Below are 22,237 nucleotides of genomic sequence, written 5' to 3'. Positions count from 1 at the left end.
TTGTTTTCTTAAAAATGATCTTAGTTGTTTAGCTATGCAAGTGGACAAAATATTATCCCCCTCTAATATCGAATAGTTTTTTCTTAGAATTTTATTCAGTTCACGGGAAAGGCTGTTATATTTAGATATAAATATGGGAGTATATTCATATAAATCCCCTTCAGACATCAAAATGTCGCCCTCACAGTTGGTTTCTTTACCGTTATTTAAGATGGTAACACGATGGCGATCTAGTATTTCCTTGAAAGCATGTAATATAACTGTTTCTGGATAACCTTGTTCAATAACCTTGTTCAATAAAAGCAACTGCAAGAGTTGATGACTGTTCAAAGAAGTTATCTTCATCTGAACAATTACGTAATATTCTGAGGAATTGGCTCTTGGGAATATTGTCAATCCAGGGTCTATGATGACAGCTGGAATAATTCAGAAATCTGTGACAATCAACCTCTTTGGTATATGTCGAGGTGACAATCCTCCTGTTGTCAATAGTAAGGGCAATATTGAGAAATTTAATATCTGTGGGGTGAATTGTGCTAGTGAATTTATAAACCATAGGTGTTTATATTCAATGAAGAAACAAGGGTTGTGGCTGATGTTAAATCACCATTCCAAATAAAAAACATATCAATACATAGAGCACCAGACCCGCCCCAAGGTGGCCTACCCAGACATGATGGTACTCAAAGTGACTCGTATATAGGTTGGCATAACTCGGGGCAAATCTGGTGCCCATGGCGGTGCTGTGTATCTGTAAATAATGTTAAAAGTGAAATAATTATGTGTGAGTATAAAGTGAACAGCATCTAATAGAATACATTTTTTGATGTCATTCAGGTCACAATCAGCACGTAGAAAGGTCTCCAAAGTTTTTAAACCACCTTCATAGGGTATATTGGTATATAATGGGGTCAATTCTATTCAGCGACAGTTGAATAGCACCGGGAGTTAGCTCCCAACACTATTCAATACAGCGCCAAGTGACACCAATTGTCAGGAATTCTTCTCTCACCCCTGGGAGATGAGAGAGGAAATCCGACAAAAGTGCTCCCGCGCAGCCAATGCGAGGCTGATTCTGTCGGGAATCAGCATTGCGGCGGGGAGTCAAGTCGGAGAATGCCTGTTCTCCCGACAATTAAACCTGTTAAGTTGGCAAGAACGGGCTTTGGCCGACTTAACATGAGCTGAATTGAATAGCGACAGTAGCCAACTCCCGGCGCTATTCAACTGTCGCTGAATATAATTTAACCCAATGACTCGATGTCACAAGTCGTGAAAAGGTATTGGTTTTCCCAGGCTATATCAATAATTAAATTCAGAAAATGAGTAGTGTCCTTGATATATGACCTGAGTGATTTAACATATTTTTGCAGGTGAGAATCTACATATGCTGACAAATTTGTGGTAAGGGACCCGACACCAGAAATGATAGGCGGCCCAGGAGGTGATTGTATGGATTTTAGGGAGGTGATAGTATGTGGATGACTGGATAGGGACAAAATAAAAAGTTATACTCACTCACTTTTCGATATTGCCCCCTTCCCAAGAGCCTCCTCTAGGCTAGTTTTTAGAATAGACTGAAAAGTTTTTGTGGGGTCAAAATGTAATTTCTTATAATATTGTGGGTTATTAAGTTGCCTCATAGCTTCAAACAAATAATCTTTCATACCTTGAACAACAGTATCCCCTCCTTATCCGCTGCTCGGATTATGATGGAATTAGCTCTCCTAAAGCTATTCAGGGCCCTTCTCTCATTGGCATGAAGATTGACTCCCCTCTTACGTTTCTTCTTATTTAGGCTCATCGTACATAGTTTTTGAAAATCATGTCCTGTAATGTAGATGTATAAAAAGCTTCAATGCAACCGGTTTTGTGTTGTATCGGATAAAATTCTTGGAGTGATTGCAGGATGCTAGTATTGCAAGGCTACTGACTTTTCATCACAGCAGAAGTTTTTAATACCGGATCAACTGTTTGGCTCACGAACAACACATAGAGCTGCGCCCTCCCTCTGCACCTACGCCGCAGACCTCCGTCTAATGCTACGGACATGATACGAATGAAAATGTGTCTACAATTACTGCATACCAACAGTTATCACACATGGTGAGCTCCAGCACAATGGGGAGCCCTATACCAGTGAGTGGTGAGAACAACTTTGGTGTGAGGTAGTAGCACAGCGCAGGACTCTTTCTGCTGAGCTATCATAATTGACTTACGGAACTCTTAATTGTGATTTTTACTATAAGCTGGCCAGCTGGAACGGAATTTTGCTTAATTAATATATCCCTTGCAAACTAGTGGGACTGCATGTATATCACTCTCACAACTAACATATATTTCTCTTTCGTCCTATAGGATGCTGGGGACTCCGTAAGGACCATGGGGTATAGACGGGCTCCGCAGGAGACATGGGCACTATAAAGAACTTTAGAATGGGTGTGCACTGGCTCCTCCCTCTATGCCCCTCCTCCAAACCTCAGTTAGTTCCTGTGCCCAGAGGAGACTGGGTGCATTACAGGGAGCTCTCCTGAGTTTCTCTGAAAAAATAATTTTGTTAGGTTTTTTATTTTCAGGGAGCCTGCTGGCAACAGGCTCCCTGCATCGTGGGACAGAGGAGAGAGAAGCAGACCTACTTAAGTGATAGGCTCTGCTTCTTAGGCTACTGGACACCATTAGCTCCATGTCACGATCCGGGTATCTGGACGCCATTACTTGCCTTTCAGATGTCTCCTGAGGCTGGCTCAGCGTTCCAGGGCCGGATCTCATCTGTGTCCACATGCTGCATATCCCTCCTGTCACGCTGAGATGCTGTCACAGCGGCGCCATGTTTGAATCCTGCATGGCGTCTCCCGTCCTCCGCGGCCTCCGCCGCCGCTCCTGTGTTATAAGTGCAGGTTGTCAGTGTGGTGTTCCATGCCTGCCGCGGCCTCCGCTGTCATCCACGAGTCTCAGCATGCATTGTCAGTCTGGCGTCTCCTGTCCTCTGCGGCCGGTGCCGCCATTACAGTTATGTTTCCACATGGATTCCCAAACCAGTTTTCCCTCCAAGTTCTAACATGGGCGCAGCCATGTTGGATCCAATCACATGCTTCAGTTCCTCCAATCCACTGCCTGGAAATCTGCATAATTGCCCAGCCAATACCTGCATTGCTGCAGGTATAAGTATCCTGTGCCTGGGCCAGGAAATGGTCAGTGCTTTGTTTGTCATACCTTGTTCCAGTCTCTCTCCTGTGGTTGTGGTTCCAGCTCCTGTCTCCAGCATCCACTAAAGAGACCCGCACCTGCCTACCATCCTGCGGTGCAGCCTGACTCTGCAGTCCTCCGAGGCTGATCCAGCTTCCAGCTATTTCATCTGCTTCCAGCAGTATCCACTACCACCGGTAATCATCCTTCAATTCCTCTGTTTCCACGCTCCCTAGCATCTTACTATATTCACTCCGTGTTTCATCACCTGGCTGGTTCCACCCAGCATTCATTCAGTGACTTTATCATCTGGCTGATTCCATTCCGCATCCACTCCGTGTCTTACCACCTGGCCAGCAATTACAACAGCTGATTCAAGTTACCAACTTCATCTGTTCCATCTACTGGCATGTTCCTTGGATATCTTCACTACTACAGCCAGGCCTGGTAAGGTTATTCCATCTAAGGACTGTAACAGCTGTTCTTACCTACCAGTGTCCTGTGTAACCATTTCATGGTCAGAGTGCTCCAGGAATCATATTGTTTATCATTGCCATTATTTACCTTGAATGCTGTTTGTTTACACGGAGTCTGTTAATAAACTTTTATTTTGACTTTTACCTGGTTGTCATGGTCACACCTTCGGGTTTCCTTTTAACACTTACATGTCCAAGGGTCTGATTAAACCTCCCCGGTTTAAGTTCCTCTCAGCCCCTACAACTGAGGCTTTCTCCTGTCAGCCAAAACCCTCAGTTGTGACACTCCAGAGGGAGTCGGAACGCAGGTCTCCCCTCGCCGTTCGTCCCAGAGCCGCGCCGCCGTCCTCCTCACAGAGCCGGAAGATAGAAGCCGGGTGAGTATAAGAAGAAAAGAAGACTTCAAAGGCGGCAGAAGACTTCAGATCTTCCCTGAGCCATTGCTCCCACACACAACACACACTAGCAGGCACTGATGGGTGCAGGGCGCAGGGGGGGCGCCCTGGGTAGCAATATAAAACCTCTAGGACTGGCATATAAGTATATATAGGCTGCGGAGGCAGTAGTTATAAAAATCCCCCGCCAGTTATACAAAATTGAGCGGGACCGAAGCCCGCCGCTGGAGGGGGCGGAGCTTGGTCCCACAACACTAACCAGCGCCATTTTCTCCACAGTGTACTGTAGAGGAGCTGGCTCCCCGGACTCTCCCCTGCTGAACACGGTGACACAGGGCTGAAAAGAGGGGGGGGGGGGGGCACTTGTAAGGCGCAGTGAGTGTATTACACAGATAATTATATATAAAAGCACTATATTATCTGGGAATTTGTTTCCAGTGTCAGTTGGCGCTGGGTGTGTGCTGGCATACTCTCTCTCTGTCTCTCCAAAGGGCCTTAATGGGGAACTGTCTCCATAGAAATATATCCCTGTGTGTGGGGGTGTCGGTACGAGTGTGTCGACATGTCTGAAGCGGAAGGCTCATCTAAGGAGGAGGTGGAGCAGATGATTGTGGTGTCTCCATCGGCAACGCCGACACCTGATTGGTTGGACATGTGGAATGTTTTAAATGCAAATGTGACCTTATTACATAAGAGGATGGACAAAGCAGAGTCCAGGGAAAAAGCAGGGAGTCAATCTATGGCTTTGACTGTGTCACAGGGCCCTTCAGGGTCTCAAAAACGTTCTCTATCCCAAATAGCAGACACTGATACCTACACGGATTCTGACTCCAGTGTCGACTACGATGATGCAAGGTTACACCCAAGGGTGGCCAAAAGTATTCATAATATGATTATTGCAATAAAAGGTGTTTTGCATATCACAGATGACCCCTCTGTCCCTGTATAAGGAAAAGAAACCTGAGGTAACCTTTTCCCCATCTCGTGAGCTGAACGAGTTATTTGAAAAAGCTTGGGAAACTCCAGACAAAAAACTGCAGATTCCCAAGAGGATTCTTATGGCGTATCCTTTCCCTGCACAGGACAGGGTACGGTGGGAATCCTCGCCCAGGGTAGACAAGGCTTTAACGCGCTTGTCCAAGAAGGCGGCGCTACCGTCCCCTGACACGGCAGCCCTCAAAGATCCTGCTGATCGTAGACGGGAAACTACCTTAAAATCTATTTATACGCATACGGGTGCTTTACTCAGACCGGCAATAGCATCGGCATGGGTATGTAGCGCAGTTGCAGCTTGGACAGATACCTTGTCAGCTGACATTGATACCCTAGATAGGGATACCATTTTATTGACCTTAGGTCACATTAAAGACGCAGTCTTATATATGAGAGACGCTCAAAGAGACGTTGGGCTGCTAGGTTCGAGAGCCAACGCCATGGCGATATCTGCTAGGCGAGCCCTGTGGACCCGCCAATGGACGGGTGATGCTGACTCAAAGAAGCATATGGAGGTTTTACAGGTGAAGTTTTATTCGGGGAAGGTCTCGCGGACCTGGTTTCCACAGCTACCGCGGGTAAATCTACTTTTTTGCCTTTTGTTCCCCCGCAGCAAAAGAAATCTCCGCAATATCAGATGCAGTCCTTTCGGTCGCATAAGTCCAGAAGAGGTCGGGGCTCATCCTTCCTCGCCAGAGGTAAGGGTAGAGGGAAAAGAACGCCTGCTTCGGCTAGTTCCCAGGAACAGAAGTCCTCCCCGGCTTCTACTAAATCCACCGCATGACGCTGGGGCTCCACTGAGGGAGTCCGCACCGGTGGGGGCACGTCTTCGACTCTTCAGCCAGGTCTGGGTTCTGTCAGACGTGGATCCTTGGGCAATGGAAATTGTATCCCAAGGCTACAAACTGGAATTCGAAGAGGTGCCCCCTCGCTGATTTTTCAAGTGGGCCTTGCCAGCTTCTCCCCCAGAGAGGGCAGTAATGTTAGCTGCAATTCAAAAGCCTTGTCAACAGCAGGTGATTATCAAGGTTCCCCTAGTCCAACAGGGGAAAGGGTACTATTCAACCCTGTTCGTGGTCCCGAAGCCGGATGGCTCGGTCAGACCCATTTTAAATCTAAAATCCCTAAACCTGTACTTGAAAAAGTTCAAATTCAAGATGGAATCGCTCCGGGCAGTGATCTCCAGTCTGGAAGGGGGGATTTTATGGTGTCACTAGACATGAAGGATGCATACCTTCATGTCCCCATATATCCTCCTCATCAGGAGTACCTGAGATTCGCTGTACAGGACTGTCATTACCAGTTTCAGACGTTGCCGTTTGGGCTTTCCACGGCCCAGAGGATTTTCACCAAGGTGATGTCGGAGATGATGGTGCTCCTGTGCAGGCAGGGAGTCACAATTATCCCGTACTTGGACGATCTCCTGATAAAAGCGAGATCGAGAGATCAATTGCTGAAAAGCGTGTCGCTCTCCCTGAGAGTACTACAACAGCACGGTTGGATTCTAAATCTGCCAAAGTCAGTTGATTCCAACGACTCGACTATCATTCCTAGGCATGATTCTGGACACGGAACAGAAGAGGGTTTTTCTCCCAATGGAAAAAGCCCAGGACCTCCAGAACATGGTCAGAGACCTGCTAAAACCAAAAAGAGTGTCTGTTCATCAATGCACTCGAGTTCTGGGGAAAATGGTGGCAGACTACGAGGCCATCCCTTTCGACAGGATTTATGCGAGGACATTTCAGTGGGACCTTCTGGACAAGTGGTCTGGGTCCCATCTACAAATACATCAGAAGATAAGCCTGTCCCCCAGGGCCAGGGTGTCTCTCCTGTGGTGGCTGCAGAGTGCTCACCTTCTAGAGGGTCGCAGGTTCGGCATTCAAGACTGGGTTCTGATAACCACGGGCGCGAGCCTCCGAGGATGGGGAGCAGTCACACAAGGAAGAAATTTTCAGGGACTATGGTCAAGCCAGGAGGCTTGTCTGCACATCAACGTACTGGAATTGAGGGCCATATACAACGGCCTACGACAAGCGGAGAATCTTCTTCGCGACCTACCGGTTCTGGTTCAATCAGACAACGTCACAGCAGTGGCTCATGTAAACCGCTAAGGCGGGACGAGGAGCAGAGTGGCAATGGCGGAAGCCACCAGGATTCTTCGCTGGGCTCTGTCAGCAGTCTTCATTCCAGGAGTGGACAACTGGGAAGCAGACTTCCTCAGCAGGCACGATCTCCATCCAGGAGAGTGGGGACTTCATCAAGAAGTTTTTGCAGAGATAACAAGTCTTTGGGGAATTCCTCAAATAGACATGATGGCGCCACGCCTCAACAAGAAGCTTCGGAGGTATTGTGCCAGGTCAAGGGACCCTCAGGCAGTAGCGGGGGACGCCCTGGTGACACCATAGGTGTTTCAGTCGGTCTATGTGTTCCGTCCTCTCATCTCAAAAATATTGAGAATCATGAGACGAAAAAGAGTGCAGACAATACTCATTGTTCCAGATTGGCCTCGAAGGGCCTGGTACTCAGATCTTCAGGAAATGCTCACAGAAGATCTGTGGCCTCTTCCTCTCAGGGAGGACCTGTTACAGCAGGGGCCCTGTGTGTTCCAAGACTTACCGCGGTTACGTTTGACGGCATGGTGGTTGAACACCGAATCCTAGCTAGGAAAGGTATTCCGGAAGAAGTCATCCCTACGCTGATAAAGGCTAGGAAGGAGGTGACGGTGAAACATTATCACCGTATCTGGAGGAAGTATGTTTCTTGGTGTGAAGCCAAAACTGCTCCTACGGAGGATTTCCATCTGGGCCATTTTCTCCACTTTCTACAGACAGGAGTGGATATGGGCCTGAAGTTAGGCTCCATTAAGGTACAGATTTCGGCCCTATCTATATTCTTTCAGAAGGAATTGGCTTCTCTCCCAGAAGTCCAGACTTTTGTAAAGGGAGTGCTGCACATCTCACTGGTTTGAACCACTTCAGACGGTTGAATTAAAGTTTCTCACTTGGAAGGTGGTCATGTTGTTGGCCTTGGCATCTGCAAGGCGGGTGTCCGAATTGGCGGCCTTGTCTCACAAGAGCCCCTATCTGATTTTCTATGTGGATAGAGCGGAGTTGAGGACTCGTCCTCAATTTTTGCCCAAGGTGGTTTCACCGTTTCATATGAACCAACCTATTGTGGTGCCTGTGGCTACTGGTGACTTGGAGGGCTCCAAGTCCCTGGATGTAGTCATGGCCTTAAAAATCTATGTAGCCAGGACGGCTCGGGCTAGGAAAACAGAAGCACTGTTTGTCCTGTATGCAGCCAACAAAGTTGGTGCTCCTGCTTCGAAGCAGACTGTTGCTCGCTGGATCTGTAACACGATTCAGCAGACGCATTCTACGGCAGGTTTGCCGTTACCAAATTCGGTAAAGGCCCATTCCACTAGGAAGGTGGGCTCTTCTTGGGCGGCTGCCCGAGTCGTCTCGGCTTTACAGCTTTGCCGAGCAGCTACCTGGTCTGGTTCAAACACTTTTGCAAAGTTCTATAAGTTTGATACCCTGGCTGATGAGGACCTTGCGTTTGCTCAGTCGGTGCTGCAGAGTCGTCCGCACTCTCCCGCCCGTTTGGGAGCTTTGGTATAAACCCCATGGTCCTTACGGTGTCCCCAGCATCCTCTAGGACGTAAGAGAAAATAAGATTTTAAACCTACCGGTAAATGTTTTTCTCCTAGTCCGTAGAGGATGCTGGGCGCCCGTCCCAGTGCGGACTACTTTCTGCAAGGCTTGTATATAGTTATTGCTTACATAAGGGTTATGTTACAGTTGAAATCAGTCTTTGCCTGATACTGTTTTGTTGCATACTGTTAACTGGTTGCGTATATTCCATGTTATACGGTGTGGATGGTGTGGGCTGGTATGAATCTTGCCCTTGGATTACCAAAATCCTTTCCTCGTACTGTCCGTCTCCTCTGGGCACAGTTCTCTAACTGAGGTCTGGAGGAGGGGGCATAGAGGGAGGAGCCAGTGCACACCCATTCTAAAGTTCTTTATAGTGCCCATGTCTCCTGCGGAGCCTGTCTATACCCCATGGTCCTTACGGAGTCCCCAGCATCCTCTACGGACTAGTAGAAAAAGATTTACCGGTAGGTTTAAAATCTTATTTCTCTGACGTCCTAGTGGATGCTGGGAACTCCGTAAGGACCATGGGGAATAGCGGCTCCGCAGGAGACTGGGCACATCTAAAGAAAGCTTTAGGATCACCTGGTGTGCACTGGCTCCTCCCCCTATGACCCTCCTCCAAGCCTCAGTTAGATTTCTGTGCCCGACGAGAAGGGTGCACACTAGGGGCTCTCCTGAGCTCTTTGTGAAAGTTTTAGTTTAGGTTTATTATTTTCAGTGAGACCTGCTGGCAACAGGCTCACTGCATCGAGGGACTAAGGGGAGAAGAAGCGAACTCACCTGCGTGCAGAGTGGATTGGGCTTCTTGGCGACTGGACATTAGCTCCAGAGGGACGATCACAGGTTCAGCCTGGATGGGTCCCGGAGCCGCGCCGCCGGCCCCCTTACAGAGCTAGAAGAGCGAAGAGGTCCGGAAAATCGGCGGCAGAAGACGATCCTGTCTTCAGATAAGGTAGCGCACAGCACTGCAGCTGTGCGCCATTGCTCTCAGCACACTTCACACTCCGGTCACTGAGGGTGCAGGGCGCTGGGGGGGCAGCGCCCTGAGACGCAATAAATTGATAAAAACCTTATATGGCTAAAATAAATGCATCACATATAACTCCTGGGCTATATGGATGCATTTAACCCCTGCCAAAACATACAGAAAAACGGATGATAAGGACGCCGAGAAAGGGGCGGAGCCTATCTCCTCAGCACACTGGCGCCATTTTCCCTCACAGCTCAGTTGGAGGGAAGCTCCCTGGCTCTCCCCTGCAGTCACTACACTACAGAAAGGGGTTAAAAAAGAGAGGGGGGCACAAATTAGGCGCAGTATAAACAATACAGCAGCTATAAAGGGAAAAACACTTATATAAGGTTATCCCTGTATATATATATAGCGCTCTGGTGTGTGCTGGCAAACTCTCCCTCTGTCTCCCCAAAGGGCTAGTGGGGTCCTGTCCTCTATCAGAGCATTCCCTGTGTGTGTGCTGTGTGTCGGTACGTTTGTGTCGACATGTATGAGGAGAAAAATGATGTGGAGACGGAGTAGAGTGTCTGTAATAGTGTTGTCACCCCCTAGGGGGTCGACACCTGAGTGGATGTACTGTTGAAATTGCGTGACAGTGTCAACTTTGTATTAAAGACAGTGGTTGACATGAGACAGCCGGCTACTCAGCTTGTGCATGTCCAGACGTCTCATACAGGGGCTCTAAAGCTCCCGTTACCTCAGATACAGACGCCGACACGGATACTGACTCCTGTGTCGACGGTGAAGAGACAACCGTGATTTCCAATAGGGCCACACATTGCATGATTGAGGCAATGGAAAATGTTTACACTTTTCTGATAATATGAATACCACCAAAAAAAGGGGTATTATGTTTGGTGTGGAAAAACTTCCTGTAGTTTTCCTGAATCTGAGAAATAAAATGAGGTGTGTGATGATGCGTGGGTTTCCCCCCGATAACAATTGATAATTTCTAAAAAGTTATTGGCAGTATACCTTTTCCCGCCATAGGTTAGGGTGCGTTGGGAAACACCCCCTAGGGGGGATAAGGCGCTCACACGCTTGTAAGAACAAGGGCTCTATCCTCTCCTGAGATGGCCGCCCTTAAGGATCCTGCTGATAGAAAGCAGGAGGGTATCCTAATATGTATTTACACACATACTGGTGTTATACTGCGACCAGCAATCGCCTCAGCCTGGATGTGCAGTGCTGGGTTGGCGTGGTCGGATTCCCTGACTGGAATCCTAGATAAGGACAGTATATTATTGCCCATAGAGCAATTAAAAGATGCATTTCTATATATGCATGATGCACAGCGGAATATTTGCCTACTGGCATCAAGTATAAGTGCGTTGTCCAATTCTACCAGTAAAATGGTCAGGTGATGCGGATTCCAAACGGCATTTGGAAGTATTGCCTTACAAAAAAAAGGGGATGTACCCCTGGTCGCCTCTCAAAATAAGACGCTGTATTATCAGGCGCAGTCCTGGTTGGCAAGCGGACAAAAGGGTTCCTCTTTTCTGCACGTGACAGAGGGAGAGGAAAATGGCTGCAGAGATCAGCCAGTTCCCAGGAACAGAAACCCTTTTCTGCCTCTGCCAAGCCCTCAGTATGACGCTAGGGCTTTACAAGTTCAGGCACGGTGGGGGCCCGTTCTCAATGAATTTTCAGTGCGCAGTGGGCTCACTCGCAAGTAGACCCCTGGATCCTTCAGGTAATATTTTCAGGGGTACAAATTGGAATTCGAGACGTATTCCCCTCGCCGTTTCCAAAGTCTGTTTTGCCGACATCTCCCGCTGACAGGGAGGCAGTTTTGGAAGCCATTCACAAGCTGTATTCCCAGCTGGTGATAATTAAGGTACCCCTCCTGCAACAGGGAACGGGGTATTATTCCACACTATTGTGGTACCGAAGCCAGACGGCTCGGTGAGACCGATTTTAAAATCTAAAATCTTTGAACACTTACATACAGAGGTTCAAATTCAAAATTGAGTCACTCAGAGCAGTGATTGCAAACCTGGAAGAAGGGGACTACATGAGGTCTCGGGACATCAAGGATGCTTACCTTCATGTCAAAATTTACCCTTCTCACCAAGGGTATCTCAGGTTATGGTACAGAATTGTCACTATCAGTTCAGACGCTGCCGTAGGGATGGGCCACGGCACCCCGGGTCTTTACTGAAGTAATGACCGAAATGATGATATTCCTTCGAAGGAAGGGAATTTTAGTTATCCTTTACTTGGACGATTCCCTGATAAGGGTAAGATCCAGGGAACAGCTAGAGATCGGTGTAGCACTATCTCAGGTAGTGTTGCGGCAGCACGATTGGATTCTCAATATTCCAAAAGCGCAGCTGGTTCCGACGACTTGTCTTCTGTTCCTAGGGATGATCCTGGACACAGTCCAGAAAGAAGGTGTTTCTCCCGGAGGAGAAAGCCAGGGAGTTATCCGAGCTAAACATGGAAAAAAAGAGAAGAAAGAAGACTCTTTTTGGGAAGCACTCATATACAGATAATATTGTATGACTGACTGTCACAATAACTAACTAAAATACAATACTTTAATAATTCTTGTTAAAAAATTAATTACTGAGGAGTTCAATGAGCGCCGGTATTTGTTTAAATGGTGACATTGCGAAAATATAAAGAAATTGTTTGTAGCTTACAGGGTACAAATACCTAATATAGGCCGAGATGGGTAACTCTGTGAATTTGTGAAACAGACACACCAACTATATGACAGCCTGTGGTCAAAAAATTGCTTATTCGATGTATATATATATATGACCATCATTTGAAAACTGCTGTATATCCCAACTGGGAATTGAATCCTAGCAGGTAGTTGAATCATAGGTCATGACCGATAAGTGAGTCAGTGCTCTATTTTAGTGACAGGAAGGGCAGCAAATATTTGCAGTACCAGGGTGTTCCTTGGTGGTCTCCCATCCAAGTACTTAAACCGGCCCTCCACTGCTTGGCTTCCAAGATCAGATGAGATTGGGCATCTCCAGTGGGGTATGACCGCAGACCTTATGCTTACCCTTGTCACACTGTGTCCTAATTGGGCACAGATAGGAGCCAATTTGCGATATTGTGTAGACCACAGGTGTCTAAGCAGCTGATGAAAAAGAATCAAGAGTTTTTTCTCCAAGGATATAGCACAAAATTATAACACAAAATTCAGATACCCATCTAAATATTCACGGTTAAAGTAGTCGCAATACAAGTAGAAGAAACATCTATTCTGCACAGATATTTAAGAATATCAAGTGAGACTAATTCTAAATTATGCAGTGAGGGAGGCCTCCAAATTTGGTCTCCAAAATCTCAAAATAGATGTATCAAACATACACTGTGGATTATGCAGTAAGATATATCATAAACAGTGACATCTCCAGCTCTAATGCCCCACCATGAATCACCTTCAGGCAGCGGGGAAACAATTATGCAGTGAGGGAGGCCTCCAAATTTGGTCTCCAAAATCTCAAAATAGATGTATCAAACATACACTGTGGATTATGCAGTAAGATATATCATAAACAGTGACATCTCCAGCTCTAATGCCCCACCATGAATCACCTTCAGGCAGCGGGGAAACAACACGACAGAAAATGTGCCACATATATCATCAATTAGGTGTTTTCAAAAAAGCATGGATTTCTGCATTACACACAGAGAAAAAACATTTATGTGTTTGATAGGCTACCAAAGATAGTAGATGCCTCAGCATCCGTTGTTTTGGTAGCAAATAAGCACTTGTTTACTTACTGATAATGTTTTATCTGTCACTCATGCATATGATGTAGTGATCTCTGTGCCACGTGGATATGGATTTATCGTGCACGATAAATCCATATCCACGTGGCACAGAGATCACTACATCATATGCATGAGTGACAGATAAAACATTATCAGTAAGTAAACAAGTGCTTATTTGCTACCAAAACAACGGATGCTGAGGCATCTACTATCTTTGGTAGCCTATCAAACACAAATGTTTTTTCTCTGTGTGTAATGCAGAAATCCATGCTTTTTTGAAAACACCTAATTGATGATATATGTGGCACATTTTCTGTCGTGTTGTTTCCCCGCTGCCTGAAGGTGATTCATGGTGGGGCATTAGAGCTGGAGATGTCACTGTTTATGATATATCTTACTGCATAATCCACAGTGTATGTTTGATACATCTATTTTGAGATTTTGGAGACCAAATTTGGAGGCCTCCCTCACTGCATAATTGTTTCCCCGCTGCCTGAAGGTGATTCATGGTGGGGCATTAGAGCTGGAGATGTCACTGTTTATGATATATCTTACTGCATAATCCACAGTGTATGTTTGATACATCTATTTTGAGATTTTGGAGACCAAATTTGGAGGCCTCCCTCACTGCATAATTTAGAATTAGTCTCACTTGATATTCTTAAATATCTGTGCAGAATAGATGTTTCTTCTACTTGTATTGCGACTACTTTAACCGTGAATATTTAGATGGGTATCTGAATTTTGTGTTATAATTTTGTGCTATATCCTTGGAGAAAAAACTCTTGATTCTTTTTCATCAGCTGCTTAGACACCTGTGGTCTACACAATATCGCAAATTGGCTCCTATCTGTGCCCAATTAGGACACAGTGTGACAAGGGTAAGCATAAGGTCTGCGGTCATACCCCACTGGAGATGCCCAATCTCATCTGATCTTGGAAGCCAAGCAGTGGAGGGCCGGTTTAAGTACTTGGATGGGAGACCACCAAGGAACACCCTGGTACTGCAAATATTTGCTGCCCTTCCTGTCACTAAAATAGAGCACTGACTCACTTATCGGTCATGACCTATGATTCAACTACCTGCTAGGATTCAATTCCCAGTTGGGATATACAGCAGTTTTCAAATGATGGTCATATATATATACATCGAATAAGCAATTTTTTGACCACAGGCTGTCATATAGTTGGTGTGTCTGTTTCACAAATTCACAGAGTTGCCCATCTCGGCCTATATTAGGTATTTGTACCCTGTAAGCTACAAACAATTTCTTTATATTTTCGCAATGTCACCATTTAAACAAATACCGGCGCTCATTGAACTCCTCAGTAATTAATTTTTTAACAAGAATTATTAAAGTATTGTATTTTAGTTAGTTATTGTGACAGTCAGTCATACAATATTATCTGTATATGAGTGCTTCCCAAAAAGAGTCTTCTTTCTTCTCTTTTTTTCCATGTTTACAATGTATAATTGACTCGTGGGAGCACCGCTGATGGGCAGTTTTTTGATACATAAAAATAAGGAGTGTGTTACATTATGTGTCTGCTTCCCAAAATGAGGATTTGAACCTTGAATCTAATTATCAGCTAATTACAGATAGTTTATCATTATACATATACACCTACTACACCAGTGCGGTTTCCAATTTTCTGTTTTCCAGTTATCCGAGCTAGTCAGGAACCTCCTAAAACCGAACCAAGTCTCAGTGCATCAATGCACAAGGGTTCTGGGTAAAAATGGTGGCTTCCTACGAAGCAATCCCATTCGGCAGATTCCACGCAAGACTTTCCAGTGGAACCTACTGGACAAATGGTCCGGGTCGCATCTTCAGATGCATCAGCGGATAACCCTGTCACCAGGGACAAGGGTATCCCTCCTGTGGTGGTTGCAGAGTGCTCATCTTCTAGAGGGCCGCAGATTCGGCATTCAGGACTGGGTCCTGGTGACCACGGATGCCAGCCTGCGAGGCTGGGGAGCAGTCACACAGGGAAGGAATATCCAGGGCTTATAGTCAAGCCTGGAGACATCACTTCACATAAATATCCTGAAGCTAAGGGCCATTTACAATGCTCTAAGCTTAGCAAGACCTCTGCTTCAAGGTCAGCCGGTGTTGATCCAGTCGGACAACATTACGGCAGTCACCCACGTAAACAGGCAGGGTGCCACAAGAAGCAGGAGGGCAATGGCAGAAGCTGCAAGGATTCTTCGCTGGGCGAAAAACCATGTGATAGCACTGTCAGCAGTTTTCATTCCGGGAGTGGACAACTGGGAAGCAGATTTCCTCAGCACGACCTCCACCCGGGAGAGTAGGGACTTCACCCAGAAGTCTTCCACATGATTATAAACCGTTGGGAAAAACTCGACAGGTATTGCGCCAGGTCAAGGGACCCTCAGGCAATAGCTGTAGATGCTCTGGTAACACCGTGGGTGTACCAATCAGTGTATGGGTTCCCTCCTCTGCCTCTCATACCCAAGGTACTGAGATTGATAAGATGGAGAGGAGTAAGCACTATATTAGTGGCTCCGGATTGGCCAAGAAGGACTTGGTAACCGGAACTTCAAGAGATGCTCACGGAGGATCCGTGGCCTCTACCTCTAAGAAGGGACCTGCTTCAGCGGGGACCTTGTCTGTTCCAAGACTTGCCGCGGCTGCGTTGACGGCATGGCGGTTGAACGCCGGATCCTGAAGGAAAAAGGCATTCCGGATGAAGTCATCCCTATCCTGATCAAGGCCGGGAAGGATGTAACCTAAAAATATTATCACCGCATTTGGCGAAAATCTGTTGCGTGGTGCGAGGCCAGTAAGGCTCGACGGAGGAAATTCAACTGGGTCGATTCCTACATTTCCTGAAAACAGGAGTATCTATGGGCCTGAAATTGGGGTCCATTAAGGTTCAAATTTCGGCTCTGTCGATTTTCTTCCAAAAAAGAACTAGCTTCAGTCCCTGAAGTTCAGACGTTTGTTAAAGGGGTACTGCATATACAGCCTCCTTTTGTGCCTTTAGTGGTACTTTGGAATCTCAAGGTGGTTTTTGGGTTCCAAAAGTCACATTGGTTTGACCCACTTAAATCTGTGGAGTTAAAATATCTCACAGAAAAAGTGGTCATGCTGTTGGCTCTGGCCTGGGCCAGGCGCGTGTCAGAATTGGTGGCTTTATCCTGTAAAAGCCCTTATCTGATTTTCCATTCGGACAGGGCGGAATTGAGGACTCGTCCTCAGGTTCTCCCTAAGGTGGTTTCAGTGTTCACCTGAACCAAACCTATTGTGGTGCCTGCGGCTACTAGGGACTTGGAGGACTCCAAGTTGCTAGACGTTGTCAGGACCCGGAAAATATATGTTTCCAGGACGGCTGGAGTCAGGAGATCTGACTCGCTGTTTATCCTGTATGCACCCAACTAGCTGGGTGCTCCTGCTTCTAAGCAGACTATTGCTCGTTGGATTTGTAGTACAATTCAGCTTGCACATTCTGTGGCAGGCCTGCCACAGCCAAAAAATCTGTAAATGCCCACTCCACAAGGAAGGTGGGCTCATCTTGGGCAGCTGCCCGAGGGGTCTCGGCTTTACAACTTTGCCGAGCAGTTACTTGGTCAGGAGCAAATACGTTTGTAAAATTCTACAAATTTGATACCCTGGCTGAGGAGGACCGGGAGTTCTCTCATTGGGTGCTGCAGAGTCATCCGCACTCTCCCGCCCGTTTGGGAGCTTTGGTATAATCCCCATGGTCCTTACGGAGTTCCCAGCATCCACTAGGACGTCAGAGAAAATAAGAATTTACTTACCGATAATTCTATTTCTCGTAGTCCGTAGTGGATGCTGGGCGCCCATCCCAAGTGCGGATTGTCTGCAATACTGGTACATAATTATTGTTACCAAAAAAATTCGGGTTATTGCTGTAGTGAGCCATCTTTTCTAGAGGCTCCTCTATTATCATGCTGTTAACTGGGTTCAGATCACAAGTTGTACAGTGTGATTGGTGTGGCTGGTATGAGTCTTACCCGGGATTCAAAATCCTTCCTTATTGTGTACGCTCGTCCGGGCACAGTATCCTAACTGAGGCTTGGAGGAGGGTCATAGGGGGAGGAGCCAGTGCACACCAGGTGATCCTAAAGCTTTCTTTAGATGTGCCCAGTCTCCTGCGGAGCCGCTATTCCCCATGGTCCTTACGGAGTTCCCAGCATCCACTACGGACTACGAGAAATAGAATTATCGGTAAGTAAATTCTTATTTTTTTATTTTGGTCATTATGAGTTATTCTTACATTTTTTTATTTTTATTTTATATGAAAATAAATGTGAATCCATTTTTATTATCTGCGCTCTCTTTATCTTATTGTAATGACCGGAAAGGCTCTGCCTCACCCCACCCCACGCCACTGCTGTGATGTGTAGTTCCAAAGCAGTTGGAGGGATGCATGTGTGAATGTAGCTGATGGAGGAGGTCCTGACACTAGTGTGCAAGAAAACTGTAGGTACAAATCATACTGTAGCTGCAGCTTTTGCAGTGCAAAAAGTGAAAGAAAACACCTGACTTGTTGCTCTAACCTAGAGTTGGCCATCGATGATCGGATGATAATAATCAATGGTTCGTTATTTTCTCTTTTGCACATGAGCAGCTGCAGTCTTATTTCTTTTGTCACTACTTAGAAGGACAACACTACTCTGGGCAGCACCACAGTTTTGCTGCAATAGCAATGTGGAGCCTTGTGCTTTATAAATATAGTGTTCCGCATAGGATGCAGAGATGCGGGGGCAGTGTGATCGTACGCGCACTTGCAAATGGGACGAACTGGCCTGGGAGGGAGCATGGCTCTGCTGGCGTCACTATTGGGTGGCGGTGCAGCCCCGTTAGAGTCATAAATGGGGTTGTGCCGAGCTGTTAGCGTTACTAATGGGGGCATGTAATTGCTGGGCTCCCCCTTCTCCCTTTAATGTGAATAGATGCCGTGCGCATCTTTTCACGTGGTGGCACAGCAATGGGCAGGTTGTTTTAGCAGGGCACTGATAAAACGGTAGGGTACAGTTTGCCCTTTACATATCAGGCAGGGCATGTTGCCCTGGGGTTATTCCACACCAAATCAACACAAGTTTCAGACTGACCGTTTAAGATTATAATGAAATTTGGTATTATAAGTGCTGCCATTGGACCCTAATTCGCATCAGCTGCAGCGGGTTGCCCAGCACAGGGCATGGCTGCCCAGCATGCAAATTGCCACCAGCGAAGCAATCGCAATTCAACTGCAGTCGCATCGCTGGCCCCACAAAACAAGGGTAGCCCCCTGCCTGTGCAGCCAAGCTGCGAAGGCAGGCGCACCACCACCATGTTTTGCTTCTCGGCAACCGCGTGTGACGTTAGCGGAGCCCCGAAAATGGACAGGACTTGCCCCCATTTTCACCGCTCTGCGTCGCTGTCCCTACGAATGCATCTCTGTAGCGAATGCTACTGAATAAGTCTCATAGTTACTAACGTAATAAATGGTTTGGCTAGTTGGTTGTCTGGCTCTGTAGGCTTATACATGTGATATGCACTGCACACTATGGACTCTGCTAAATAGTGACTATAACATATTGTATGTACTTATGTTTTCATTTAAATTTGTTGTATCCATCCAATTACTGTACATGCTTGGCAGTAAACATCTGAAAGGTTCAGAGTCAAAACTCTATACAGAATTTGAATGTTTTCTCAGTAGGCGCCACACTACACATAAAAGAACAACTGTGTCAAGACTTGAGCACATCAAATGTCATCTGTTTTTGTGGGGGGTGGCTACTCCATGTATAAATAGAAGGCTTGATAACGTTTATGCAGAAATGTTCATCTGAAGAATGTGAAAGTAATGCTGGTCTCGTATGCTGCAATTCATATCCAGCGGCTGAGAAATACGCACTTTCAGGTGGATCCTATCAGAGTATTATACTGTTGTCTCTGCAGAAAGCAGCGAAGATGATGATGAAGGGGCATCTGTCATCAGGAGGAAAAAGAGGGAGATCATCAAGCCCATGGTTCAGATGGTAGGCATTTTACACATGTCTTATCACTATTTCAGGGACTACACATATATTTCTCTGACGTCCTAATGGATGCTGGGAACTCCGTAAGGACCATGGGGAATAGACGGGCTCCGCAGGAGACTGGGCACTCTAAAGAAAAGATTAGGTACTATCTGGTGTGCACTGGCTCCTCCCTCTATGCCCCTCCTCCAGACCTCAGTTAGAATCTGTGCCCGGCCAGAGCTGGGTGCTCCTAGTGGGCTCTCCTGAGCTTACTAGTAAAGAAAGTATTTATTAGGTTTTTTATTTTCAGTGAGCTTCTGCTGGCAACAGACTCACTGCTACGAGGGACTAAGGGGAGAGAAGCAAACCTACCTGCTTGCAGCTAGTTTGTGCTTCTTAGGCTACTGGACACCATTAGCTCCAGAGGGTTTGAACACAGGCACCTGTCCTCGATCGTCCGTTCCCGGAGCCGCGCCGCCGTCCCCCTTGCAGAGCCAGAAGAACAGAAGCTTGAAGACGACGAAATCGGCGGCTGAAGAGTCCTGTCTTCATTAAGGTAGCGCACAGCACCGCAGCTGTGCGCCATTGCTCCCAGCACACTTACACACTCCGGTCACTGTAGGGTGCAGGAGGGGAAGGGGGGGCGCCCTGGGCTGCAATTGTACCTTTGGCATAAAAACATACATATATACAGTCTAGCACTGTATATATGTAAAAACCCCCGCCATTTTTTTACATGGAAAGCGGGACAGAAGCCCGCCACTTAGGGGGCGGGGCCTTCTTCCTCAGCACACCAGCGCCATTTTCTCTTCACAGCTCCGCTGGAAGCAGCTCCCCAGGCTCTCCCCTGCAGTATCCAGGTACAAGACGGGTTAAAAAGAGAGGGGGGGCACATAAATTTAGGCGCAAACAATACAAAAAAAGCAGCTATTGGGTAAATCACTTATTAGCAGTGAAAATCCCTGTGTTATATAGCGCTGTGGTGTGTGCTGGCATACTCTCTCTCTGTCTCCCCAAAGGACTTTGTGGGGTCCTGTCCTCAGTCTGAGCATTCCCTGTGTGTGTGCGGTGTGTCTGTACGGCTGTGTCGACATGTTTGATGAGGAAGGTTACGTGGAGGCGGAGCAAGGGCAGATAAGTGTGGTATCGCCCCCGTCGGGGCCGACACCTTATTGGATGGATATGTGGAAGGTCTTAAATGACAATGTAAACTCCTTACATAAAAGGTTTGATGACGCTGCAGCCTTGGGACAGCCGGGGTCTCAGCCCGCGCCTGCCCAGGCGACTCAGAAACCGCCAGGGGCTCATAAACGCCCTCTATCTCAGATGGTTGACACTGATGCCGACACGGAGTCCGACTCCAGTGTCGACGATGATGAGGCACATTTACAGTCTAAAATGACCAAGGCCATCCGATACATGATTATTGCAATGAAAGCTGTATTACACATTTCTGAGAGTAACCCGGTTAATACCAAGAGGGTTTATATGTTTGGGGAGAAAAAGCAGCCAGTGACTTTTCCCCCATCTGATGAATTAAATGAATTGTGTGAAGAAGCGTGGAGTTCCCCTGATAAGAAGTGATTTCTAAGAGGTTACTTATGGCGTACCCTTTCCCGCCAACGGACAGGTTACGTTGGGAAACATCCCCTAGGGCGGACAAGGCGCTGACACGCTTATCTAAAAAGGTGGCCCTGCCGTCTCAGGATACGGCCGCCCTAAAGGAGCCTGCGGATAGAAAGCAGGAAGCTATCCTGAAGTCAGTGTATACACACTCTGGTACTCTACTGAGACCTGCTATTGCTTCAGCCTGGATGTGTAGTGCTGTAGCAGCGTGGACAGATACTCTGTTAGACGACATAGATTCCCTCGACAGAGATACTGTTTTGCTAACCCTGGGCCATATCAAAGACGTCGTCTTATATATGCGAGATGCTCAGAGGGACATTTGCCTGCTGGGCTCTAGAATTAATGCTATGTCCATTTCTGCCAGGAGGGTCTTATGGACTCTGCAATGGACAGGAGATGCTGATTCTAAAAAACACATGGAGGTTTTGCCTTATAAGGGTGAGGAATTGTTTGGGGACGGTCTGTCGGACCTCGTGTCTACAGCGACAGCTGGAAAGTCGACTTTCTTGCCTCAGGTTTCCTCACAGCCTAAGAAAGCACCGTATTATCAAATGCAGTCCTTTCGTTCCCAAAAAGGCAAGAGGGTCAGGGGCGCATCCTTTCTTGCCAGTGGCAGGGGTAGAGGTAAGAAGCTGCACCATGCAGCCAGTTCCCAGGAACAAAAGTCCTCCCCTGCTTCCACTAAGTCCACCGCATGACGTTGGGGCTCCACAGGTGGAGCCAGGTGTGGTGGGGGCGCGTCTCCGAAACTTCAGCAGCCAGTGGGTTCGCTCACAGGTGGATCTCTGGGCTATACAAATTGTATCTCAGGGATACAAGCTGGAATTCGAAGCGACTCCCCCCCCGCCGTTACCTCAAATCAGCCTTGCCAGCTTCCCCCATGGAAAGGGAGGTAGTGCTGGCGGCAATTCACAAGCTGTACCTCCAGCAAGTGATTGTCAGGGTCCCCCTCCTTCAACAGGGAAGGGGTTACTATTCCACAATGTTTGTGGTACCGAAACCGGACGGTTCGGTGAGACCCATTCTGAATTTAAAGTCCTTGAACACTTATATAAAGAAATTCAAGTTCCAAATGGAATAGCTCAGAGCGGTTATTGTAAGCCTGGAAGAGGGGGATTTTATGGTGTCGCTGGACATCAAAGATGCTTACTTGC

General features: G+C 47.0%; 1 protein-coding gene and 2 pseudogenes across 3 annotated transcripts in view; 2 read left to right on the top strand and 1 right to left on the bottom strand.

The window, feature by feature from the left end:
- The window catches only part of RNF113A (ring finger protein 113A), a 69,033-nt gene that overhangs the window by 6,727 nt on the left and 40,069 nt on the right, over window positions 1-22,237 (top strand). For 2 of the 3 annotated variants that reach the window (XM_063959523.1, XM_063959524.1), the window contains exon 2: window positions 19,393-19,472. The exons of the other annotated variant lie outside the window; for it this stretch is intronic. In XM_063959523.1, coding sequence (XP_063815593.1) covers window positions 19,393-19,472 — 80 coding nt within the window. The remainder of the gene's footprint in view (window positions 1-19,392; window positions 19,473-22,237) is intronic. 3 annotated transcript variants of the gene reach the window in all.
- Window positions 12,606-12,726, bottom strand: LOC134896390 (5S ribosomal RNA; annotated as a pseudogene).
- Window positions 14,349-14,469, top strand: LOC134896389 (5S ribosomal RNA; annotated as a pseudogene).

The sequence above is a fragment of the Pseudophryne corroboree genome, chromosome 3 (genome assembly GCF_028390025.1).
Source record: "Pseudophryne corroboree isolate aPseCor3 chromosome 3, aPseCor3.hap2, whole genome shotgun sequence".
Lineage (NCBI taxonomy): Eukaryota > Metazoa > Chordata > Amphibia > Anura > Myobatrachidae > Pseudophryne > Pseudophryne corroboree.
Note: the sequence above shows the minus strand (reverse complement) of the source record. Positions and strands in the feature narration are given on the sequence as shown.